Source organism: Equus asinus, chromosome 10 (genome assembly GCF_041296235.1).
Source record: "Equus asinus isolate D_3611 breed Donkey chromosome 10, EquAss-T2T_v2, whole genome shotgun sequence".
Lineage (NCBI taxonomy): Eukaryota > Metazoa > Chordata > Mammalia > Perissodactyla > Equidae > Equus > Equus asinus.
The window spans coordinates 43,515,060-43,535,986 of record NC_091799.1 but is presented as its reverse complement, the minus strand read 5'-3'; the positions used below and the strand labels follow the sequence as shown (position 1 = coordinate 43,535,986).

Sequence of the window (20,927 nt, the reverse complement as noted above, 5' to 3'; positions counted from 1 at the left end):
CCTTATCAGCATAGCTGCAAAAGACCAGCTTGGCGCTGCAGCCTTCATCCTTAACTTAGAAATGTTTCTCCTGGACCATTCCCATCCCCGTCTCCCATCTTCTCTTGCTGACCCCTTCAGCATCTTGAGACCCTCCACCCAAAAGCATAGGAAGATCCTGGCCCCAGAGGGTTCATTTGGATCCCACATATCATCTGGGAAAAGGTGAAGATGCATTATTAAAAGCAGAGTCACTGGTGGCTCTGTTTTAATAGATAAAGAAATGCAGGAATCTGGGAATGAACTTGGAAGGAATATTATCTTGAACAGCTTGGACTCCAGACCCCTGGCACTTAATGGGGAGTCCAAAATAGTGCCCCAATCTAATGATACCCCCCCTTATTAATTACCACTACCACCAGCTCCTCTTGATTATGCTCATCCTTGATTATATACAGTAGCAAAGCTAACAGTTGACTCAGCCTCATGGCTGGATACGTTACTGGCTCAGGTGCTTGACTTTTCACCTGAATCAGTCTTAATTGATAAGAAAGGAGGTGAGGATGCTCATGGTTGACCAAGCCAACACTGCCACGATTGGTTGTCTTAAAGCTTTGGGCTTCCCCTTTGCAGAGCTATTCAGCTAAGAGGCCTCGGTTTGTCCACTCTGCCCAGCTACAGACAGGCTCCCCAATTGAGGGCCTGGAATGCTTGTGTGCTGAGGGCTGCTGGAGAGCTCAGGGCTTTTGGGGACTCCAGAACTAAAGGAAGACTTGACTCCATGACATTGCCCCTCCTGCCACAAGCTCCCCCCCACCCCCCCGGACAGGGGATAGTGGCTACGTGCACACCTGAACATGTTTGCAATGTGTGACCTTGCCTTTCTCTCTCTCCAGGTTGGTACCACTCATCCTGGGAATTCAGAACTCATCACCTTTCATGGTACACACTCCCTTCTTCACCTTATGTTTCTCTGGGACGTTTCCTGAGCCTTGTGACTCTGCAGAAAGTGGTTTCTATTTGCCCAGTGCTGGGCGTACCATAGACTAGGTGGTCAGGAAGGTCTCACTCTGTGTGGCGGGAGCGATGGAAGCTGAGCCAAGGCTGTGAGACTAGGCACCTCTGTAGATCTTTGAATTTCTGTTTCCCAAGAGGTGTGAGAGATCCAGTGCTCGCAAGCCTGGAGATGGTGGCGCACAGTGTAGACGAGGTGGAGGGGCTCAGGCTCAGTGCCCCCATTGCTTGATGTTAGCCGAACCTCCTAGCTAGCAGATCTTGGCTCATCCTTGTAGGTATCAGGAAGAACTGACTTTGTCTGTTCATTTGTCAGTTTTTTCATGAAGCATCCTCTGGTTCCTTCACCTTGCTTAGTGCTGTCCTGTGCGCTGGGCTGAGAAAGATGAATCCTACTCTGTTCCTGCCACCCAGGTCCTTACACTCTGTTACGTGGAACTATTTAAAAAATCGTTATGATGTAATGAGCTAATGCAGGGGAGGGCCATGGGAGCTCAGGAGACTTCTGCGTAAGAGCGTTCCTGGGCCAGCGGCATCAGCATCTCCCGGAAGCTTGTTAGAAATGCGGAATCTCAGACCCAGTGCAGACCTGAATCAGAAGCTGCTTTTTAACGAGCTCCCGGCTGAAGTGTGTGCACAGAAAGTGTGAGAGGCACTGGCTTTGGGTTTTTGATTAGTGAGTTTGCTCAGCACATTCTGCAGGAGCCTATCTTCCACACATCAGAGGGGCATAGGCCGGGAGACAGGAGCCTGCTCTGGTCCCCCGCCCCCACTCACCCTGTCACGCCATTTTTCCCCTTTAGATTGAAGAGTCTGAACACTTGTAGTTTCCACAGGGGAGGGTCTTCTTTTTTCCAATACTGACTCCTGGCTTGGCTCTGTCACCCCCGGCCGGCCAAGGGGTGGTTCTCCCTCATGATATCTGGCCCCATGGGTGGGTTTTCTCATCGCTTTTGGTTACAAAGTCCAGGCTGTTCTCACACTGCATGCTCAGATCCAGTTCAAGGCTCTCCCTTCTCCTGGTGCAAGGTGGACCTTCGGGAGAGGGGGAACAGCTGGATTTGCTTTCTCACATCCCCAGCGGTTCCTTCCCTGTGGGCCTCTCTGGGGGAAAGCAGAGGGAACAGATTCTTCTGGATGAGACAACCTCTGTGAGCCTTTGTCCTCCCACTTACTTGTGGGTGGTTACTCCTGCTCCAGGCGAGCAGCCACGTGAGCTCAGTATCCTGTTCTCTGGGCATGGTCTGTAGTTTCCCTGTGGGTGAGTGGAGGCCCCTTGACCCCCCGTCCAAGTCCTGGCTCCACATGCTCCCCAGTGACGGTGAGGCCTCGCCAGGTACAATTGCATCTCTCAGCATCATGCCTCTGATACGCCCATTCCTTCTCCCACGTTGCAGAAGCCTGAACCCCCAACCTCGTCTGCACTGAGTGCCCCCATCTCCAGGCTCGAGCGCTGGTCGCTGGTCTCTTGTACCTCTTGGGAACCAGGAATTCAAAGATCTAGTGTCCACCCCACCCATCGAGGTGGGGAAAGGGGGTCACTTCCCTTCCCAAACACTGGACTCCCAGAAGGCTCCCTCCCTCCGTGCCCCTTTCCCATATAAAGAGCTAGGAGAGCAGATGTGCCGTAATGCCGTTTCTGCCGAAAGTGCTCCTCACAAGTCCTGTGGGGAGGTGGGGGTGCTGCACAATGGGGTTCTTCCAGCTTTGTAAGTGAACACTTAGCCCCCTTATTTGTCGTCTGCGGGCACTCCTGGCAGGTTCCTCTCTGCGCCTTGCACACCGTGCTGCACAGGCGTAGTTGAGATGGGACCAGAAGCTTGACTTGGTGTTGAGCCTCAGGCTACGTGCATGAAGCCAGCCAAGAGAGAGTAACCGGAGCCTCTGCTGGGCTCCCACCACACACTGCTGGTATCTGAGAGGCTTACTCCATCCTGCCTCTCATTGCCCTTCGCTGGGTCTGTCTCTCCAATGAGACCGAGCTTTTCAAGGTCAGGACTTGTCTGCGCATCTGCCTCTGCCCTCGCCACCGTTTAGCAGGGATTTTCCACCCTGTGACTTCCTGATAGGCCTTTGTTTGTCGAGTGCACTTTGCTAAAGGGGCTCAGTTTGAAAACGTGTCTCAGAAATGTTTTATATGGAATGAAGGTGATTTTATACTAACTTTTTTTTAAATGTGTATGTGTTTGGTGGCAGGTGTTAAAGGAGAGAAAGGATCCTGGGGTCTTCCTGGCTCAAAAGGAGAAAAAGGCGACCAGGGGGCCCAGGGACCACCAGGTATTCCAATTCCTGTTCTGGGTCTTGCCTTTGATTTTTGTTCCTGAGAAATCCAACAGAGCCGGAAAGTAAGACCGGTTACATTATGACCTCGACTGCGAGCTCCACGGAGCTCTAGAGAGACCCAGTCACGGGCAGTGAGCGCCCAGGATGCAGCATCGTCAGGAGAGCCCGGAAGTTCCAATTGTTCATGCTTCACATCCAAAACGAGGCCCACAGAGGGCCGGGGATGTGCCTGGGATCCACAGTGTCTGGGTTTCGGGGCCTGGACCAGGAGTGGGTTCTGCCTCCAAGCCCAGGGCCCTTTCTGCTAGCTAAACCAAGGCAGGGGCACTTCCGCTAGGAAATAATCATGGTTGCTGACTTGGTTGCCAACTTTTATTTTAAATTTCTGAGGTTATGACTGTGAATTTTACAAAGTGTTTCTTTTTCAGGCCCTCCAGTAGATCCAGCCTACCTGAGACATTTTCTGAACAGCTTGAAGGTGAGTATTTCTCTACTAAACATCTGACCTGTGTTTCAGGTTCTTGGGCTGATGTCAGAGACTGGTTCATCCTGGGCTCCCTGAATGTTCTGTGCTTTCAGGGGGAGAATGGAGACAGGGGGCTCAAAGGAGAAAAAGGAGACTCTAATGGCGACTTCTTGGTGTCAGGCCCTCCTGGCCTGCCGGGAAATCCAGGCCTGGTTGTGAGTAGTGACGCGTCCACGTCGTCTTCCTCAATGAGTCACGGCTTTCCCTGGTGCCCCCTGAGGTGCCTAGGCAGATGGGGAGCAGGGTTCAGTCACAGCACCATAGCTGGAGGCAGGCCTGGGCTTCAGCCTCCCTCCCCCATACTTGTTTACTGATGGGGAGCTTGGCTGGAGCCCACGGAGGAAAGGAGCTGGCCAAGACCATATCCATTCAGGTGACTACCAGGTCATTAACCACACTGCCTTACTCATGTCAATGGTGGACAGTTCCCTTAACACGAGGAGTTATTAATGGTGAGCACATCAGATCATGGAGGCAGAAGGGAAGGTGTGGGAGATATTTTTAGAGGGGCTATTTGATTCTTCTGCAACGTCATCAGAGAAGGAGTCCCTAGATAGGCTCCGTCTTCTAAGGATGCGAAGTTTCTCCAGGTCACTAAAGAGAAATGCAAGTTATGCCTCCAACAAGCTTATGACGGGATCTTTGACCCTCAGGCATCACGAGCAAACTCTAGTCCCAGAGCTCACCCTGCGGGTAGACCCAGCAAAGCCAGCAGACCAGGGTTCCACTTCCGGTTCTGCTGCTAATTTGCATTGAGACCTTGGGCGAGAGTTTTCTCCTCTCTAGGCCTCAGTTTCTTCATCTGTGAAGTGCAAAGGCTAAACTAGGTGATCTCTAGGGCCCTTCTGAGTCCAGGGTTCTCTGGGGTTCTCTGGAGTGTCATTCAACATAATGACTGAGCTGCTGCTCACCTGAATTGTGCCCAGGATTGAGGATAATGATAACAATAGCTGGTGTTTATTGACTTCTTACAAATGTCCTCATAAAGAATGGACAGGACTTCTGGTGGTTAATGCTGTTTTCTCTCTTCTGCTACTGTGCACTTGCCTTGACAGGGCCAGAAAGGGGAGACCGTCATCGGGCCCCAGGGACCCCCGGGTGCTCCTGGCCTGCCTGGGCCACCTGGATTTGGAAGACCTGGTTCCCCTGGGCCACCGGGACCCCCAGGGCCACCAGGACCTCCGGCTATCCTGGGAGCAGGTTAGTACTGTGGGTGGTGCCCTCCTTTATGCAGCCCCTGCTGTTCTGCTCAGGGTCACCACATCTGGGTGGCATGTCAGAGCCACAGTGACAGAGGGCTGTTTCCTGGTTGGAGGCTTCTTCCTCTGCTTTTTTAAAATTGAGATATAATTCATAGACCAGAAAATTCACCCATTGAAAGTGTACCATTCAGTGATTTTTAATATACTTACAAGGTTATGCAACCATCACCACTATCTAATTCCGGAACATTTTCATCACTTCAAAAGAAACCCTATTCCAATGAGCCATCACTCCTCTTTTCCTCCTCCCCCCAGCCTCTGTAAACCACGAATCTACTTTCTATCTCTATGGATTTGTCTCTTCTGGACATTTCTTGTAAATGGAATAATGCAACGTGTGGCCTTTTGTGTCTGGTTTCTGTCACTTAGCGTGATGTTTTCAAGGTTCATCCATGTTGTAGTGTGTCAATACTTCATTCCTTTTTATATACCTTATGGACATTCCAGTAATGTACAAGTTTTTGTATGGACATGTATTTTCAGTTCTCTTGGTTATAGACGTAGGAGTGGAATTGTCGGTCAGACATATAATTATTCTATGTTTAACTTTCTGAGCAACCACCAGACTGTTTTCCAAAGTGACTGCAACATTTTGTATTCCCCCTGGCAGTATATGCAACTTCCCATTTCTCCTCATCTTCGCCAACACTTGTTGTTATTATATTTTTTTTATTCTAGCCATCCTAGTCATGCAAAGTGATATCTCATTGTGTTTTGATTTGCATCTCCCTAATGACTAATGATGTTGAGCATCTTTTCACATGTGGATGGAAACTTCTTGGCTGCTTTGTTGATGCCTGGGCCTTACGGACTTGAGGATCAGCACTGACTCTGGCTCTCTATGTAAAAATCTCTTCACTCTTTGGTGCCACAGTCCCTCAAATGAGAAATGGGTGAAATAGAAGAAAAATCTCCATTTATTGAATATTTACCAACTGCCAGGCACTCTACTAGTCACTTCACTGCATTATTTTTTTGAATTCTCACAAAGCCCTTCAAGGAAAGTGTTAGTATCCCCATTTTACAGATGAGGCAAGTGAGACCCAGAGATGTTTAGGAACCTTTCCACAGTCGCACAACTAATAAGTGGCACCAACAGGATTAGGACCCAGATCAGTGTAGCTCCAAAGCCTGTATTCTTTCCACTATGCCAGTGGTGGGATATAATAATAGCAGCAATAATAGCATGAATGCATCATTTCCTGTTGTTTGGGTTGGCATGAGCCAGATGTGGTGGAAGCACACCTGGGAGGAGACCTCCAGTGTCTGGGGCATCAGGAGAACTTTACACAGAAGGTGACGTTGGGGCTGGGGCTTTAACTTAGTCTTGGATCTTTTGGCTGCAAGTGACAGAAATGTCACTCAACCTAGCTCAAGCAAAAGGGAAATTTCTTGGATGTGAAGCAGAGGATCAATTTGTGCAGCGGGACCTCAGCTTCAGCCAGAACCAGAGATTCATCCCCTGCGAGGATTCTCTGGCCGTCTCTCGTCTCCGCTTCTCTCTGTATGCTAGCTTCATGCTGCTTCGCCACAGACCACATCCTCTGCACGGCGGGAAGGAAGCTTACCAACAAGGTACAGCTCCCACCGTCAGCGAGAAATTCCGGCCTTCTTTCTCAGCGTTAGTTTGAAAAGTCTCGGGGTGGGGCAGGTGCTGGGGCAGGATTCTGATTGGCCTGTCCTGGGCCAGATGCCCAACCTTGGACTGGTCACCTGTGGCCGGGAGGTAGGGTCACATGAGAATATGGCAGCTCCTTCTGGAACCAAATGGCTGTCGAGGTGAAGGGGAGGATCCCAAGAGATGATGAGGGGCTGGTCCTGCAAAGAGAGAAGGTGCTGGATGGATTAAAACCAGAGGTGCCCACGTGGCCTTGAGGGATGAGTGGGAACTGCAGGAGGTGGAGGGACGTTCCAGGGCGAGTACAGGATGCAGGGAATCTGTTGCCCACGGTAACCCTACGCTGGGGGCCCAGGACTCCTTGCTCCACTGAAAAGGATTGCCTCTCACGTGATGTATGTAGCAGTTCATAGTGTACAAAACACTCTCATATCCATTATCCTATTCAATCTTCACAGCAACCCTGGGAGGGGGGTGAAATGGGTACCACTCTAAACTCATTTCACGGATGAAGACACTGAAGCTCAGAGAGGTTAAGAGGCTTGCTCAAGGTCATGGTGCTAGTAGGACACATGGCAAGAGTCCCAATCTAAGTCCTCTGACCCTCTATGCCCTAGACATTCACCACCTACCTATGGGTTTTCAAGCCCTGTGCTGGAACTGCAAACTTGCTTGCATTGACCTGAAAATTTTCGTATCCTAATTTTACTGGGACTTGGAAAAACCCTGAACTCTGGCAAGAGCTTTGCAGCTTTTGAGGGGACAGGGGACTGGAGAGGAAGGAGGAGAGCAAAGGAAAGGTGTAGTGATACTTCTTCGCGTTGGCCTTAGGGAGGGCCTTTCGTTGGGGATCTACGGACTCCTGCAGAACTCAAGGACGTGCCTCAGGGATCTCTCATCCCACTGACACTTTTTGTAGACGTGTGTGTGCACATGTGCACGTGCACACTGGGGAGAGGGCAGTAGCGTTGACCTGCTTTTTAAGCTGAACTCTTTAAGCTGTGACTCTTCAAAAGCTCAGAACCCTGGGTGAACGCCCTGCAATTTGCAAAGCACTTTCCTAGTTGTTATTTTACTCGGTTCTCAGTGAAGAAGAAAAGCCTGCTTACATTCACAGAGGAGGAAACCGGGATTCAGAGAGCTTGCTCTTTCCCCAGGATCACACAGCTGGAAACTGACGAACTGGGGACTTGAGTCCATGTCTCCAGGCCCCTGGGCCAGGCTCCTGTCCCTGCACTCCCTGCCCTCCTCCTGCAGCCGCCCCTTTACCTTCTGAGCCCCTTCCTAAGCCTGCTGGTGCTCACCTCTCTGCAGTGGTTACTTCACCTGGGCTCTTGGGTGAAAGAGGTTGTAGGATTCAGGACATTTTTGGATGCAATTGACAGAAAACTCAGCTCAAACTGGCTTATACGAACACTGAAGCAACACGAATTTATTCACTTGTAAAACTGGAGAGTCCTAGGCATGGCTTGATCCAAGGCCACAAGCAGGAATCCCAGCTCCTCCCCGAACCAGCCAATGTGACTGAGTCCTGCTGGGCCCAGAGCTCCCGAGACGTGGCCGCAAGGTGTGAGCTTTGCGGCACTGCACTGGGGTTGCGCCCGCCCCCCTCAGGGGACCGCTGACACCTGAGGCATGTGTCAGAGCGTGCTTTTTGTAACTTCCCTTTTCTGCTTTGTTTTAGCCGTGGCACTTCCAGGCCCGCCTGGCCCTCCAGGACAGCCAGGACTTCCCGGATCCAGAAACCTGGTCAGTATTACTGTCAGTGTGTGTTCATCCTTCTGCTTTGGATGGGTTTCCTTAGAACTTCAGCTACAGTGTTTAGGGGCTGGCACATCTTTTCTGTTGGAGTTAGATCTCCATGACAATAGAATTGGTCCAGTTCCACAAACAGAGAGTATTTATTATCTTTTTGGATGACTTATTAAGTAAAAAGATACAGAATACAAAATTATTTGTGATTCCTTAATTGACTAAACCGTAACAAGAACCAATCATCTAACATCATAAAACATAAGCCAAGGAGGGTGAAAATAGCACCCCGGGCCGTGTGCTGTTCAGATCTACCCTGGGTGGTTCAGCCGTCTCCATTCTGCCGAAGGATGTCTCTTGTACGTTCATCACCCTGCAGATCGTTCGAACAGGGTGTAGCGTGCAGAGATTTTTCTGACGCACAGAAAGAGGGACAGATGCCTCACGAGGATGTCAGGAGTCCTAGGAACGCTCCTTGGTCTTGGCTGGATATCCGGCTGCCAAATGAAGAACCATCCAGTGGTTGATGAATTCTGATGGTTGGTGCCTTTGGGGAATTTCAAAGCCATATTGATACACAAAGTCATTATCTTCAAGGCTAGGTGAAAATTAATTTTTTATAATCTTTCTCAGTTGAAATGAAAAGTAAAAGCTCTCTTGGCTGGTATTTCTTTGAGACTTGATGCTTTTCGATAGACTTTTGCAGCTTTCATGTCTGCTCCTGGATAGGCCAAGATGGCTGTCTAATCTTTGGTGGTTTTCTAGACAGAAAAATTAAAGACCCTCATTTTCGTTGCGTATTTAATATTGGGACGACCCAGCTAGGCAAAAAGATTCAAGACCCCAGTAGACTTGCTCATTTGCTTGTATTTCTCATTCCAAATGAAAGCAAATGTGAAACTCTTTCAGAAGCAGCGTGAGAGAACCCATTTAACAATGTCACTGCCACCGAGCTGCTCACAAAAACGGCAGTGGGCACAACTTACCGGTGATTTTGCCAAATCCAACACCCAACAGAGCAAACTCTGTTTACGGGTTTGAAATGGCCTTGAACTCGCAGAATATTATCGTCTTTGTTTTAATTCATTTATTATAATTTAGATTTGTGTTTCAAGATAATTCATGCTTTTGTTCCGTCAAAGAGAATGGCCTTCGGGCGTTAATGAAATGGTATATCTCTGTATGGCACAGTGAGCCTTTTCATCGACTATGAAGGCATGGCTCGTATTTGACTTTACAAAGAGACCAGTTTTTCAAATGGTACCACTTCTCTAAGGATGCCTGCAGTATTTGGGATTTACAATTGTCTGGCAGGTTACAGCATTTAGCAGCATGGATGACATGCTGCAGAACGCGCATTTGGTGATAGAAGGGACATTCATCTACCTGAAGGACAGCGCTGAGTTTTTCATTCGTGTCAGAGATGGTTGGAAAAAATTACAGGTAATTCTTAAACTTCCTTTAAGAAACTGCCTCCAGATGCCCTCTAAAAATAACACTCTACTCCCGTAAATGCCATTTTTCTGTCGAAACTAGCCAAACAGTTTCTAGCTGATGTCTCATTTTCAATGTACTTTTTTCCTTAAAGCTGGGAGAACTGATCCCCATTCCAGCCGACAGCCTTCCGCCCCCTGCGCTTTCCAGCAACGTGAGTGGTTTCCCTGCCTTGCTTCTCGCTCCTTCGTCAGCATGTCCTGAGCCCCCTTGGTATCCAGCACCCAGCTCCCCAGTCTCTGGACAGCCAGCTCTGCAGGGTTCAGTATCCAGTGGGAGCCCAGAAATTACCAAGTGCCAACAGAACGTTCTCACAACAGGGTAGAGGGAGAACTGGACCCCAAGGCTGGAGACATAGTGTTCCCATGTTGTAGCTGAGTTCTCTTGGGCAAGGGGCGTCCTCTTTTTTGGCCTCAGTTTATTCATCTGTGAAATCCTTGGTCGGCATAAGCCATCTCGAAGAACCCTTTAATTTTTGACACTCTAGGAGTTCTTTGCCTGAGAAGAACATTGATAACTTACAATGTCCATTTTTTAACCCTATGGCAACCCCTTGAGGCAGGTACTGTCATCCCCATTTTGCAGATGAGGAAACTGAGGCTCTGGAGAGATGACTCGTTCTATTAAGTGAATGAGTTGGCTATAAAACAAGGGTCTTCTGCTTCCTTGCTTCAGTGCCCTTTCTAAAAGACTTGAGAATATCCCCTCCCTTTCTGAGGATCACGTTTTCATTTGAGCCTGAAACTCTTCAATTAAGAGTGGCCCAAGGACGATGGCAAACTATTTAAAGTAGCTTCTCAAGAAACCTGTGCTTGCAGCTCCCTGTGCCCTGAAGAACAGCTGGAATGCGTGTTCAGAACTGTTTGTTTTCCTCTTTTACCCAACAGCCGCATCAGCCTCAGGTTCCACTGACGTCTTTTTCCAGTGTCACTTATGAGAGGCCTGCAGTAAGTACAGTTCAGGCATTTATTCTGCAAAGGCTGATGTGTGTCTACGGCGTGCCAGGCCCCGTGCTTGTGCACAGTTCCTACCCTCAAGATGCAGGCAGAAAGTAGACAGTTCCAATACAGCGTGCCAAGTTTAGGAGAGACAGACAGCGGATGCTGGGGTGTGAGGCAGGTCAAGGACATCTGCCTTCTAGGGGAGGTGACCCTTAAACTAAGACCTAAAGGACAGTGGAGAGCCGGTGTGAGCCAGGAGGGAGGAAGAGAGTAGAAATTCCAGGCAGAGGGAGCATGGAACAGAGGCATGGGGAGGCAAGGGGAAGTGCTGCCCAGGTCTGTAGTTGCAGGTGTTGTAGTCTGGCTGAAGGAGATGTGTTGAAGGCAGAGAAGGGAGAAGTGTAGTCTGCAGAGGTCAAAGCCTAGTCATCAAGGGCCTGTAAGCTAAGCTGAGAACCTAGACCTTTTCCACTGGGCAGTGGGGAGTAATGAAGGGTCTTAAGCAGGAAAAGGATGTATAAGATTGGCATTTCGGAAATTGCTTTGGTTACAGTGCACAAATGGATGGGAGGGGACAGGACCAGGGGCCCAAAGACTGGTTAGGTGGCTCCCATACTGTGTGACCTAGGATTATACAGCAGTGAACATGTAGAGACGGGCAGATGCGAGAGAGTTAAGGAGGCAGGGGTGACAGCTTTGGTCGTTGATTGCATGTGGGGCAGTGAGGGTGAGGGAGATAGGAAGGATGCTCAGGTTTCTGCTGGGGTAGTGGAGTGGTGATGGTTTCCTTTGCAGGGATCGTTCTGTTGCTGGGATTAGAAACTCTCCCTCTGTTCTTTCGCTAGCTTAAGTGAAGATCTTGTTCAAATAATTGCAGGAAGCTCATGGAACTCAATTGCAGAAAGTACAACAGGGCCTGTGGACTCTGTCCTCCCCTCCACCCCCACCCCATCACCCAGACATAGGTTACATCTACAGAGCTTGCACACGCCTTTGGGTGGCCATGGCACGGATCCTGGCCCCGGCCTTATGGGGCCTTCCAGCTGCAGAGCCCAATACCGCCTGACTCAGTTCAGAGTCTCGGGAGAGAGAGTCTATGTGGGTCGGCTTGGGACAGTTGCCCGCTCCCAGCCAAATCAAAAGTGGCCAAGAGAATGAGATGCAATGGCCTAAGGCCACTCTTTTTAGCAAGTGTTGTAGGGGCACTTTCAAGAACAAGGCATGGGCTTGGCAGACACCAGAAACACATTTCCTGTAGGGCTGCCATTCACCAAGCAGGAACTCACTTGGGGCGGAGTGAGTCAGAGGTACCCATGGGGCATCTGAGTGGAGACTGCCAGGAGAGAGTGGGATATGGAGGCGTGAAGCCTCTCAGTGGGTCTGGTCTGGGGATCTAGACTTAGGAATCTACAGCAGAGCTGTGGCAATTGTGCTGGGTGGTCAGGTTCCCTAAAGAGAATCTGCATGTGAGAGGAGATTGGACCGTGAGAAGCGAAAACAAAAGGGAACTGAAGGAAGAAATATGAGAAGAAAACTGAGAGGCCAGAGCCAGAGAGGAAGAATGAATGTCAAGCAAGGTGGAAGCCAGCAGGGTCAAATGCGGCCACGAGGTCCATCGAAAGAACTAGAAGGTGTCCTTCAAATTTAGAATGTAGAGACAGGCATTCCTATAGTGTAGGGGGCCGCCAACCAGCCTCTAGTTGTCGAGGAGTGAGTGGGAGGTGAGGAAAAAGAGAAGCGAGTGTAGGTAACTCTTCAAAAAGCTTAGCTATGAAGGGGAGACATGAGGGCAGTAGCTAAAGGATTTTACAATAGTATTTCATAAATTCTAAAGTAATATATATTCATTGTAGAAAATTTGGACCATGAATAAAAAGAATCGAGAAGAAAATAGTAAATCTCCTCTAATTTCTCCAAAACCACAGCCATCCACACAATAACCATTTTAACACTTGGTTGTTGAAAAGTTATCGTCTTTATAAAAATGATACCTATGCATTCTAAAAATGTTCCAGCAGTGAGAGACATACAACCACGAATACGCGAATGCTCTTGAGCCCACCCTTGAGAAAGGACCATCATTCCAGCCGTTTCTCTGTATCTCCTTAAAGGAGAGGTGGGCATGGTGGACCTGCAGGCAGGGCAGCCGTGCCCTCCCGCTGCGCCTTTCCCAGGTGTCCCCTGCTGTCGGGGAAGCTGCGTTCCATCAAGGCTCCTTGTGACGGCCCTTGGGTGGGGCCCTCGGAAGCACACTGGTTGGAGGGTGATGAGACCTTAGGGCCTCTCCCCTTGGGTACTGCAGTCTGTAGATACAATGCAGAGCGGTATAACCAGGCGGCAAGGGCATCAGAGGGCCAGGGTTGTCTGTGGGGCTCAAAGTCTGGTGGCTTGGAAGTGGTCGTGATGAGTGAGCAGTGTGCTGACGCCCCCGGCCCACGCTAAGGGCTGGGAATGTAGGCGCATATAGTGCTGCTGCTGGGGGGGCCACAGAGGAAGCCTCGTCTCAGTGGGTGGGGGGGTGCTGGACCTCTGTCTAGCACAGTGATAAAGGCAGAGCCAGGGATGAATAAAAAAGAAACTGGGGGAGGTAGCAGGCTTGGAGTCTGTCCTCTTCAGAATGGGAAGGAAAGGGGTGGTGAAATGGAGAAAAATGTGCAGAGAAGTGCACGGACTGCACCGGGCAGTCTGGACATTGTGGTTCACGGCCAGCTGTGGCCCACTGGCTGGAGATATACACAGACTTTGTTTGGACATGAAGGCCGTGCGGAAATGGGGAGAGAAGCACTACCACCTCCTGCCCACCACGTGGGGCTCCTTTCATGTCCTGTGGTTCAAAATGTTCTCTTTTCTGGAGACTCCGGCCCAGGTCCTGCACCAGCCCGGCCAGCCCCACGCTGACGAGATAAAAGTTCTGCTGAGATGAGGCTGAGGAGGAGGGCCACTGCTCCTTGATCGGGCGTGTGTTCCAGAGGGTGCAGCAGACGGGGCCGGGAGAGGAGGCTGTAGGGAGGGCTGAGTTTGGGGAGGGAAAGTGTGGGAGAAAACAGACTAGACAACGGCTTTGATTTGGGCTGCTGACCAGGGTGGCAGAATTACGGCAGGACCCCTAGTTTCCCGGAGGGTCTCTCCCAGCAGTCTGAGTACTAAACGTCATGACCTTCTCCTTCCATGCCTGTTCCCTCTGGCCCCTCGCCATCGGCCCAGGCCCCTTTGGGAGGTGGAAGAAAAGGCAGCTGGCAGATAGCTGGGCATAGCTCTGGGGTCCCGGGCCAAAGCCAGCTAAAACTGTACTGGAAACGGAACTGGGGGCAGACCCAGAAGTCTCCAACAGATGAGCTGCCTGCAGGCTGCATTCAGATCTCTGAAATGCTTTATTTTGTCCAGTGTTTTGTTTTGTTTTCTCCTGTGTGGAGGAAATTTCTACCACTCTGCTCGGAGAGCGGAAACAGGCTGCTTTGGGAATTCTGAGCTCTCCTTCCCTGGAGATGGGCAGGCAGGGACTGGCACTCCAGCAGCAGGTAGAGGTTGAACAGGGTGACATCTAGTGTGCTTCCGTCCCAAGGAGTCTGGGGTCTTGTTGGGAGCGTGAGATGGTTGTGGGGTTGGACTTACTTTTACCTCCTTAGCTGCTCTGTCTTTTCTCTCATTTGCTTTTTCCAGCTGCACTTGGTTGCTCTGAACACGCCATTTTCTGGGGACCTTCGAGCTGATTTCCAGTGCTTCCAGCAGGCCAGGGCCGCGGGCCTGTTGTCCACCTACCGAGCGTTCTTATCCTCCCATTTGCAAGATCTCTCCACAGTCGTGAGAAAAGCAGAGAGATACAGCCTTCCGATAGTGAACCTCAAGGTACCAATAAATATTGTTCCCAGTGCTTCCCGCATACATTGATCTCCACAGGGACTGTAGGCAGGTGCCACATCCTGACATCATTAGAAGTGTGCTGGTGCGAGACCCAGCCTGGCCCTGATTCACTGTGTGACTTTGGGTGGGTCACTTTCCCTCTCTGTGGCCCAGTTCCCTTATATTTACCATAGCCCTTCCTGCTCAGATGGCTTATGACTCTTAGAGCAGACAAGAGGAGCCATAATAACCTCTTTCATTTACATAGCTTTTAAATTTGTTTACAAAGCACTTTACATCCATTATCTTAAAAAATACTTACAATAGAAAAGGGAGTTATTTTTTGTCTCAGTTTGTCAGATGAGGAAACTGAGGCCCACAGGGAGAAAGCACTTTGCTCGAAGTCACTACAAACTAGAATTAGTTTCCTTGACTCCCGCATTGGGGCTCTTGGTTCCACCCCAGGATGCCTTCTACAGGGCATGGACTGAGTGGCACCAGAGAACAGCTGGTGAGCTCTGGTCCCAGAGCAGACCACCTGGCTCTGCACCCTGGTTTGCTGCTCTCTGCGCATCTGAGCTGCCAACGGCTGGCAGACGTTTTGCTGCCCTCGTTTACCTGCAAGGCAGGGTCTCATAGGATCCCTCAGTTATGCCAGGTCCCTACAGAGGGACAGTGCTGTTACTGCTCACATGCATCCTGGGTTCTGACCTCTAGCTGGCTCTCAAAGGTACTGTGAGACCCTTTGGTCTCTGTGAGGCCAGCACTCGAATTTGGAGCCTTGAGGCTAGCAAGTTCCATCCAGACCCCACACCCAGCATTTCCATCTCCTCTCCCAAGGTTCTCTTCCACCACATTCACCCACTCAAGTTATTTGTATTCTTAGAATACAGATAACTGAAAGAAACTGGGCTCCTTCAGGGAAAGGAGTAAGAGATTCATTTCCATATCGCCTACAACGTAGTTTGGCACAAGGCCTGGCACAAATTTAAAGCTCGGTATATATGTATAAAATTTTAAAAATAACAATAATAAAATAAAGACCTAAAACACACTTTTGATGAGGAGGAAGCTTTATACACATATAATAAGAGAAATTACCTCAAGAAATAAGACATGAAACCAGACGGGTTCAAGGATGGGTTATAAATCAACCGCAGACATTTCCTGAGTCCCCACTCCGTCCAGGCTCTGGGATCAGGACCGGGGGCTTCGGTGTGAGGTTGCCTTTGGGCTTTGAAGAATGAATAAATAGCTGGTCCATTTGCAGGCCGGTGCTGTAATGATTCTAACATGGCATTTTTGTCTCCACAGGGCCAAGTGCTTTTTAATAATTGGGACTCAGTTTTTTCTGGCCATGGAGGTCAGTTCAATACCCATGTTCCGATATATTCCTTTGATGGCCGAGACGTAATGACAGATCCTTCTTGGTAAGTCGGGGTGGAAGCCCTCGAAGTGTATGGCACGAGGGACGGTTTTAGGAGACATTCTAACAGTGGATTGCTTTTATCAGCTGTCCCCCTGGGATGCTGCCAGCATAAAGCCTCAGTGAGGCAGCCGAGGGCCATGGAGAGACCCCTGGCCTTGGAGCCAGGAGACCTGACTCCAGTACCTTAATATGGGCCCTTGGGCAGGGCGCTCCCACTCTCTGAGCCTCAGCTGCCTCACCTGTCACATGGGCAAGATAATTGTATCTATACCATAGGATTGCTGTGAGCATCAAATGATAAATATGAGAACATCTAGCATGCAGTAGGCACTTAATAAGTGATAAGTAATGCTATTCTTGGTGATCCTTTAACCCTATGCTGTGAGCTGCAGTCTAATTCTTTGAAAACTATATATACTCCTCAGAATGGAACAACTCAGCAAACTTTCCTCAGTGTCCACTCGGTGGCAGGCCTGGCAGGCACAGTAATAAACCTATGCAGCCCCTAGTCTTACAAGCTCACAGTTTACAGGGGAAGACAGACACAGGCTAGCTGTTATTCTAGACAGAATATTGTCATTGTAAAATGGAGAAACAGATAAGTTGCTAGGAGCACAGAAGAAATAGTCATCGTTACTTGGGGGTGAGAATCAAGAAGCCTTTCTCTAAGAGGAGGCATTTAATGGACCTTGAAGGATGGGAAGGAATCGCTGGTCTGAAAATGAAAGAGAGGCCACTCCAGATTAAGGGGCCTCGGGGGCAAAGGTTCAGATTCAGGAAAGCGGGGAGGATGATGTGAGAACACGTGCAAGCTGAGTGTGGTTGAATATAGCACGTTCAGCTGGTTGGAAAGAGCCAAGAGGATGGAGAGTTGCTGTGGGTCAGACCGTGGAGGGTTCGGGAGTTTGACTGGATTCGCTAGACTTATGCCGATTTGCTCACTGAGATATGCCGCAAAGCAGTGTCCTTCCCAAAAGTAATGTCGCAAAATTCCCTTTTAGGCCCCAGAAGGCCGTTTGGCACGGCTCCAGCCCCCGTGGCGTGCGTCTTGTGGATAAGTACTGTGAAGCGTGGCGAACCGCCGACACGGCAGTCACGGGGCTGGCCTCCCCGCTGAGCACGGGGAAGATCCTGGACCAGAAAACGTACAGCTGCGCTAATAGGCTCATCGTTCTGTGTATCGAAAACAGTTTCATGACAGACGCTAGGAAGTAATGACCTTCTGACGATTCCTAAAGAGTTTCCCAATTTTTCTGACGTGAAAAGTTGACACTGAAATCTAAAATGTTTAAATGTTGTAAATATTAGTTTTTTATTACACATTCGTCACAACAGCAACCAAAGGAAACATACCTCAGTACACTCAAAACTGAAGACGTAAAGGACTCAGATAAAGGATAAAATCTGATCCATATATTGGTGCTAGATTCTGCAGGAAACCCCGGGCAGTGTGAACACATCCCACACAGTTCAGAGCGATTTGGAAACAAAGGCCTTGGCATTCCACCCACTGCATCCTTCAGAAAGTAACTTCCTCCTTTTAACCATCGTTGTTGAGTGTAAGACATCCTTCATGTTTTCACGCAAAGTCTCGGTTTAGAAACGTTCCCCCTTGCTAAGTTATGTGCAGACTGCTTTATTCTTTGATACACATCTATCATTTGCAACTGCTGTTCATGCAGAGAAACAGAACTGCTCAAATGATCCTATTTGTATTTTCTGATACTACCAGACTTCGATGTTTTTTTTTCCTAAAATATTATTGCCATCATGCTCTAGGAGTTTTATATTTTTACACAATCATATTTTAGTATGGCATCTGTTTATATAACTTTGACTTGCTGGAAAAGTTTAAACTCCAAATTATCTGAAACTAGAAAAGAAGTAGCACATAATTCCCACCTGTCCCTTGGCGGCCCTTCCCGCCGCCCCCACCCCGGATTTTGTGACTTCCATTTGGCAACTCTTGAATTATCACTGCGATTGGACAAGCAGGTTCATGAGCACGAATTTTCTGAGACACGTATATCTTCAGGCTGTATACTTTGATTTTTTTTTTCCATGTAAGTGAACATAAAAACATCTTTTCCAGGCGCTTTCTTCTGTCTGACTTTTTCCCCCTAGTTCCTTTGTCCTCCACCGCTGATGTGGAAGTGGCCCTGGGGCGGGTTTGCTGACCCTGTCACCGCTACTTGTATAGCCCGCAGGAGATGATCAGAGAGCAGGAAGATTTTCCCATCATGCTCATCTGCTCCTGCCTGTTGTCTCCCACTTGGTGGGGGCAGCCTGGGCAGGGCAGAAGAACCCAGAGTGGGAGACAGGATGAACTCTGACAGTCTCAGTGCATGATTTTGGACAAGTCTGCCTTTTTCTCTCAGGGAGGTTGGGATAAAATAAGCCTAATATCAGCTGCCAGTTACTGACATCACTATATGTCCTATTTACCTTTCCCCATAACCTGCAAGGTAGGTATTTTTATCTCCACTTGACAAATGAACAACAAAAAAAGTTGAGGCTCAGGAAGTCACTTGTTCCAGGTCACACGGCTGGGGAGCGTGGGGCTGGTTTCAGACCCAGGGTCAGTCTTGCTGCAATGCCCAGAATCTTTTCAAGGAACCACTGCGTGAGGCTGCCTATCTGCTCCCTGCCAGCTCCTCGTGTGTGACTCTCTGGCTCTTGGCTTGACCCTCCAGGAGAAACAGAATCACCAGGCAAGGGGCATGCTGGGATACTTCCTCCCATTCAGCTGGCCGGGCCCAGAAACTTGGCAAGTGAGTCCACCCTGAGAGTCCCTGAGGTAGGAAGGAAATTGAGGAGAAAAAAAGCAGGCAGCCAGAAGCTCCACTTAGGGGCTTCCTAAATGGAAGAGCAGAGAGAATCTTTCTAATGAGTCGTGGAATGAAGACCGTTGTAGGGCGGAAAGCCCCAGAGGTGGATTGTTGAGAGCCAGCCCACCCACAGAGTGACTGGGGGAGGGGCTGCCTGGCATGGACCGGAACTGAGGGAAGGGGTTCCCCCTTCTCTGGTCCTGAGGTCGTGAAGTGAAGCTGCTGTCCATTTTAGTCAGAGCCTACCACGGCTCTGGTCACAGAAGGGGCAGGTAGAGGGGATGGTTCAGGGAGAGACCCCTTTGCTCCCTGCAGGCGGGGGGTTGAGGTTCACGCCCAGGCTTCTCAGTCCTCTTTGTGCAGCGGAGGAGGCCATAACCAACCGGCTCTCCCAGAAGGGGCCCTGAGTCAGCCACAGCCCCGTTCAGACTGAGAGTGACAGTGAAACCTTGGGCCTGGCATTCAAGACCTTTCACTGAACATCGGCTTTCCTGTCACTTGCCAAGGTCACCAGCCTGATGTCCTCATGGTTACTTAAGTGAGCCACCCAGGCCCCTCTGCCAGGCTGTCGTCCATGCCCTGCCCCATCTTGGGAAAGCCTTAACCACTCTAGGTCCACCCGTGCCCTCTTGCCAACAGCCAATGCTGACTCTGCTTCCTCTGGGATATCCCCCGTTCCCCTGAACCTGCCTACTTTTTTGTCATGCTTCCTCCTCTGAACATCTGGTGTGTTTAACACCTGGATCTTGTCACACAGTTGGAACACGATGCCGGAAAGGTCTCCAGGCCTCCATTGCACCCCTCTTTGGAAGTCCTGAATGTACCTTAAGGCTGTAACGATGACTAATGGTGTCAGGGAACATTAATAAGTGAGGGAAGATATTCCACATGTGGTTAATCCTTACAGTGTTAGAGGTCTTTAGGTACTTTCTCTGAGTCCATATTGAAGACCCTCAAGTTCTGAAGCCTGAAGCAGCCAAGATCCCCCATCCAGAAGCAGAACAAGGAGGACAGGAGCAGCTGTCCCATATCAACTCATATCAAGGGGCCAGGCCCCACGAGGAGGTGGACTTTGAAAGGCACAAAGGAGCAAAGGGACTGAGAAGGTATGGGAGGTGGGGGAGACAGAGCATGAAGGAGGAGGTCCAGGGGATGCTCTCTGCCAACCTGGACGTGGCCACATGGTGATGCCTAAAGAAGAACCAAGAAAACAAGGAGAATGGATCACAAGAGCCACCCTGAGAATCCGCACACACTCTGGACTCTATATGGCTTGAACTATGTTGCTTAGACCTGTAGGAAGTGCAAGTAGGAGACAATATGGAATTCAGGGAAGTGTCAGCAATGCAGAGCAGCTAAGTATCAGTCAATAAGGGAAACACAAGTTAAATTCATAAGCTAAAAAAAAAAAAGAATATATTGGCTCATGAAACTAGGAAGGGCAAGGAATGCAAGAGACTCAAGCTGCGTGGTCGCTTAGTCTGTTCTCTCCCTCTCTCTCTCTGTCTTGCTTCTGCTTTTCTCTGTATATGACTTGCTTGCCTCCAACCAAGGAGTTATTTGCAGACAACTCCAGGCTTCCATCGCTCCGCCACCCCAGAGAGTGGCCACAGAGGAAATAGAAGTCTTCCGCTCCCCTTTGGGATTATATTAATTCCTGAAAGGGATTCTAATTGGTCCCACTTGTGTTGTGTGCCCATGGCTGTGATCGGCAGCCCTACCTGAGATGAGATATATGGAAGGAACAATTACTCCACCCAAATGTGAGGGCATTTGCAATGACCAGAAAATGGGAGCTCAGGAGGTTAAGAACACCAGAAAAATAGAATCTGCCACACACAGCAGCAGGGAAGGGCTGAGTGTGGGGGATGTAGTGGTGGATGATAGACAGAGGAGAGATCACACCAGCCTTGAATTCTAGGATAAGGCTTTTGGACTTTATCCTGCAACTGGTGGGCCGC

General features: G+C 49.6%; 1 protein-coding gene across 2 annotated transcripts in view; it reads left to right on the top strand.

The window, feature by feature from the left end:
* COL15A1 (collagen type XV alpha 1 chain) overlaps nt 1-18,231 on the top strand; it is a 102,206-nt gene extending 83,975 nt beyond the window's left edge. The window contains exons 30-41 of one of the 2 annotated variants that reach the window (XM_014859723.3): nt 876-921; nt 3,190-3,270; nt 3,705-3,754; nt 3,856-3,957; nt 4,858-5,002; nt 8,367-8,431; nt 9,749-9,877; nt 10,023-10,082; nt 10,816-10,875; nt 14,530-14,715; nt 16,024-16,139; nt 17,140-18,231. In XM_014859723.3, coding sequence (XP_014715209.3) covers nt 876-921; nt 3,190-3,270; nt 3,705-3,754; nt 3,856-3,957; nt 4,858-5,002; nt 8,367-8,431; nt 9,749-9,877; nt 10,023-10,082; nt 10,816-10,875; nt 14,530-14,715; nt 16,024-16,139; nt 17,140-17,353 — 1,254 coding nt within the window. In that variant the 3' untranslated portion in view covers nt 17,354-18,231. The remainder of the gene's footprint in view (nt 1-875; nt 922-3,189; nt 3,271-3,704; nt 3,755-3,855; nt 3,958-4,857; nt 5,003-8,366; nt 8,432-9,748; nt 9,878-10,022; nt 10,083-10,815; nt 10,876-14,529; nt 14,716-16,023; nt 16,140-17,139) is intronic. The other variant, XM_070519132.1, reaches the window with a different exon arrangement.
* The last annotated feature ends 2,696 nt before the right edge of the window (nt 18,232-20,927 follow it).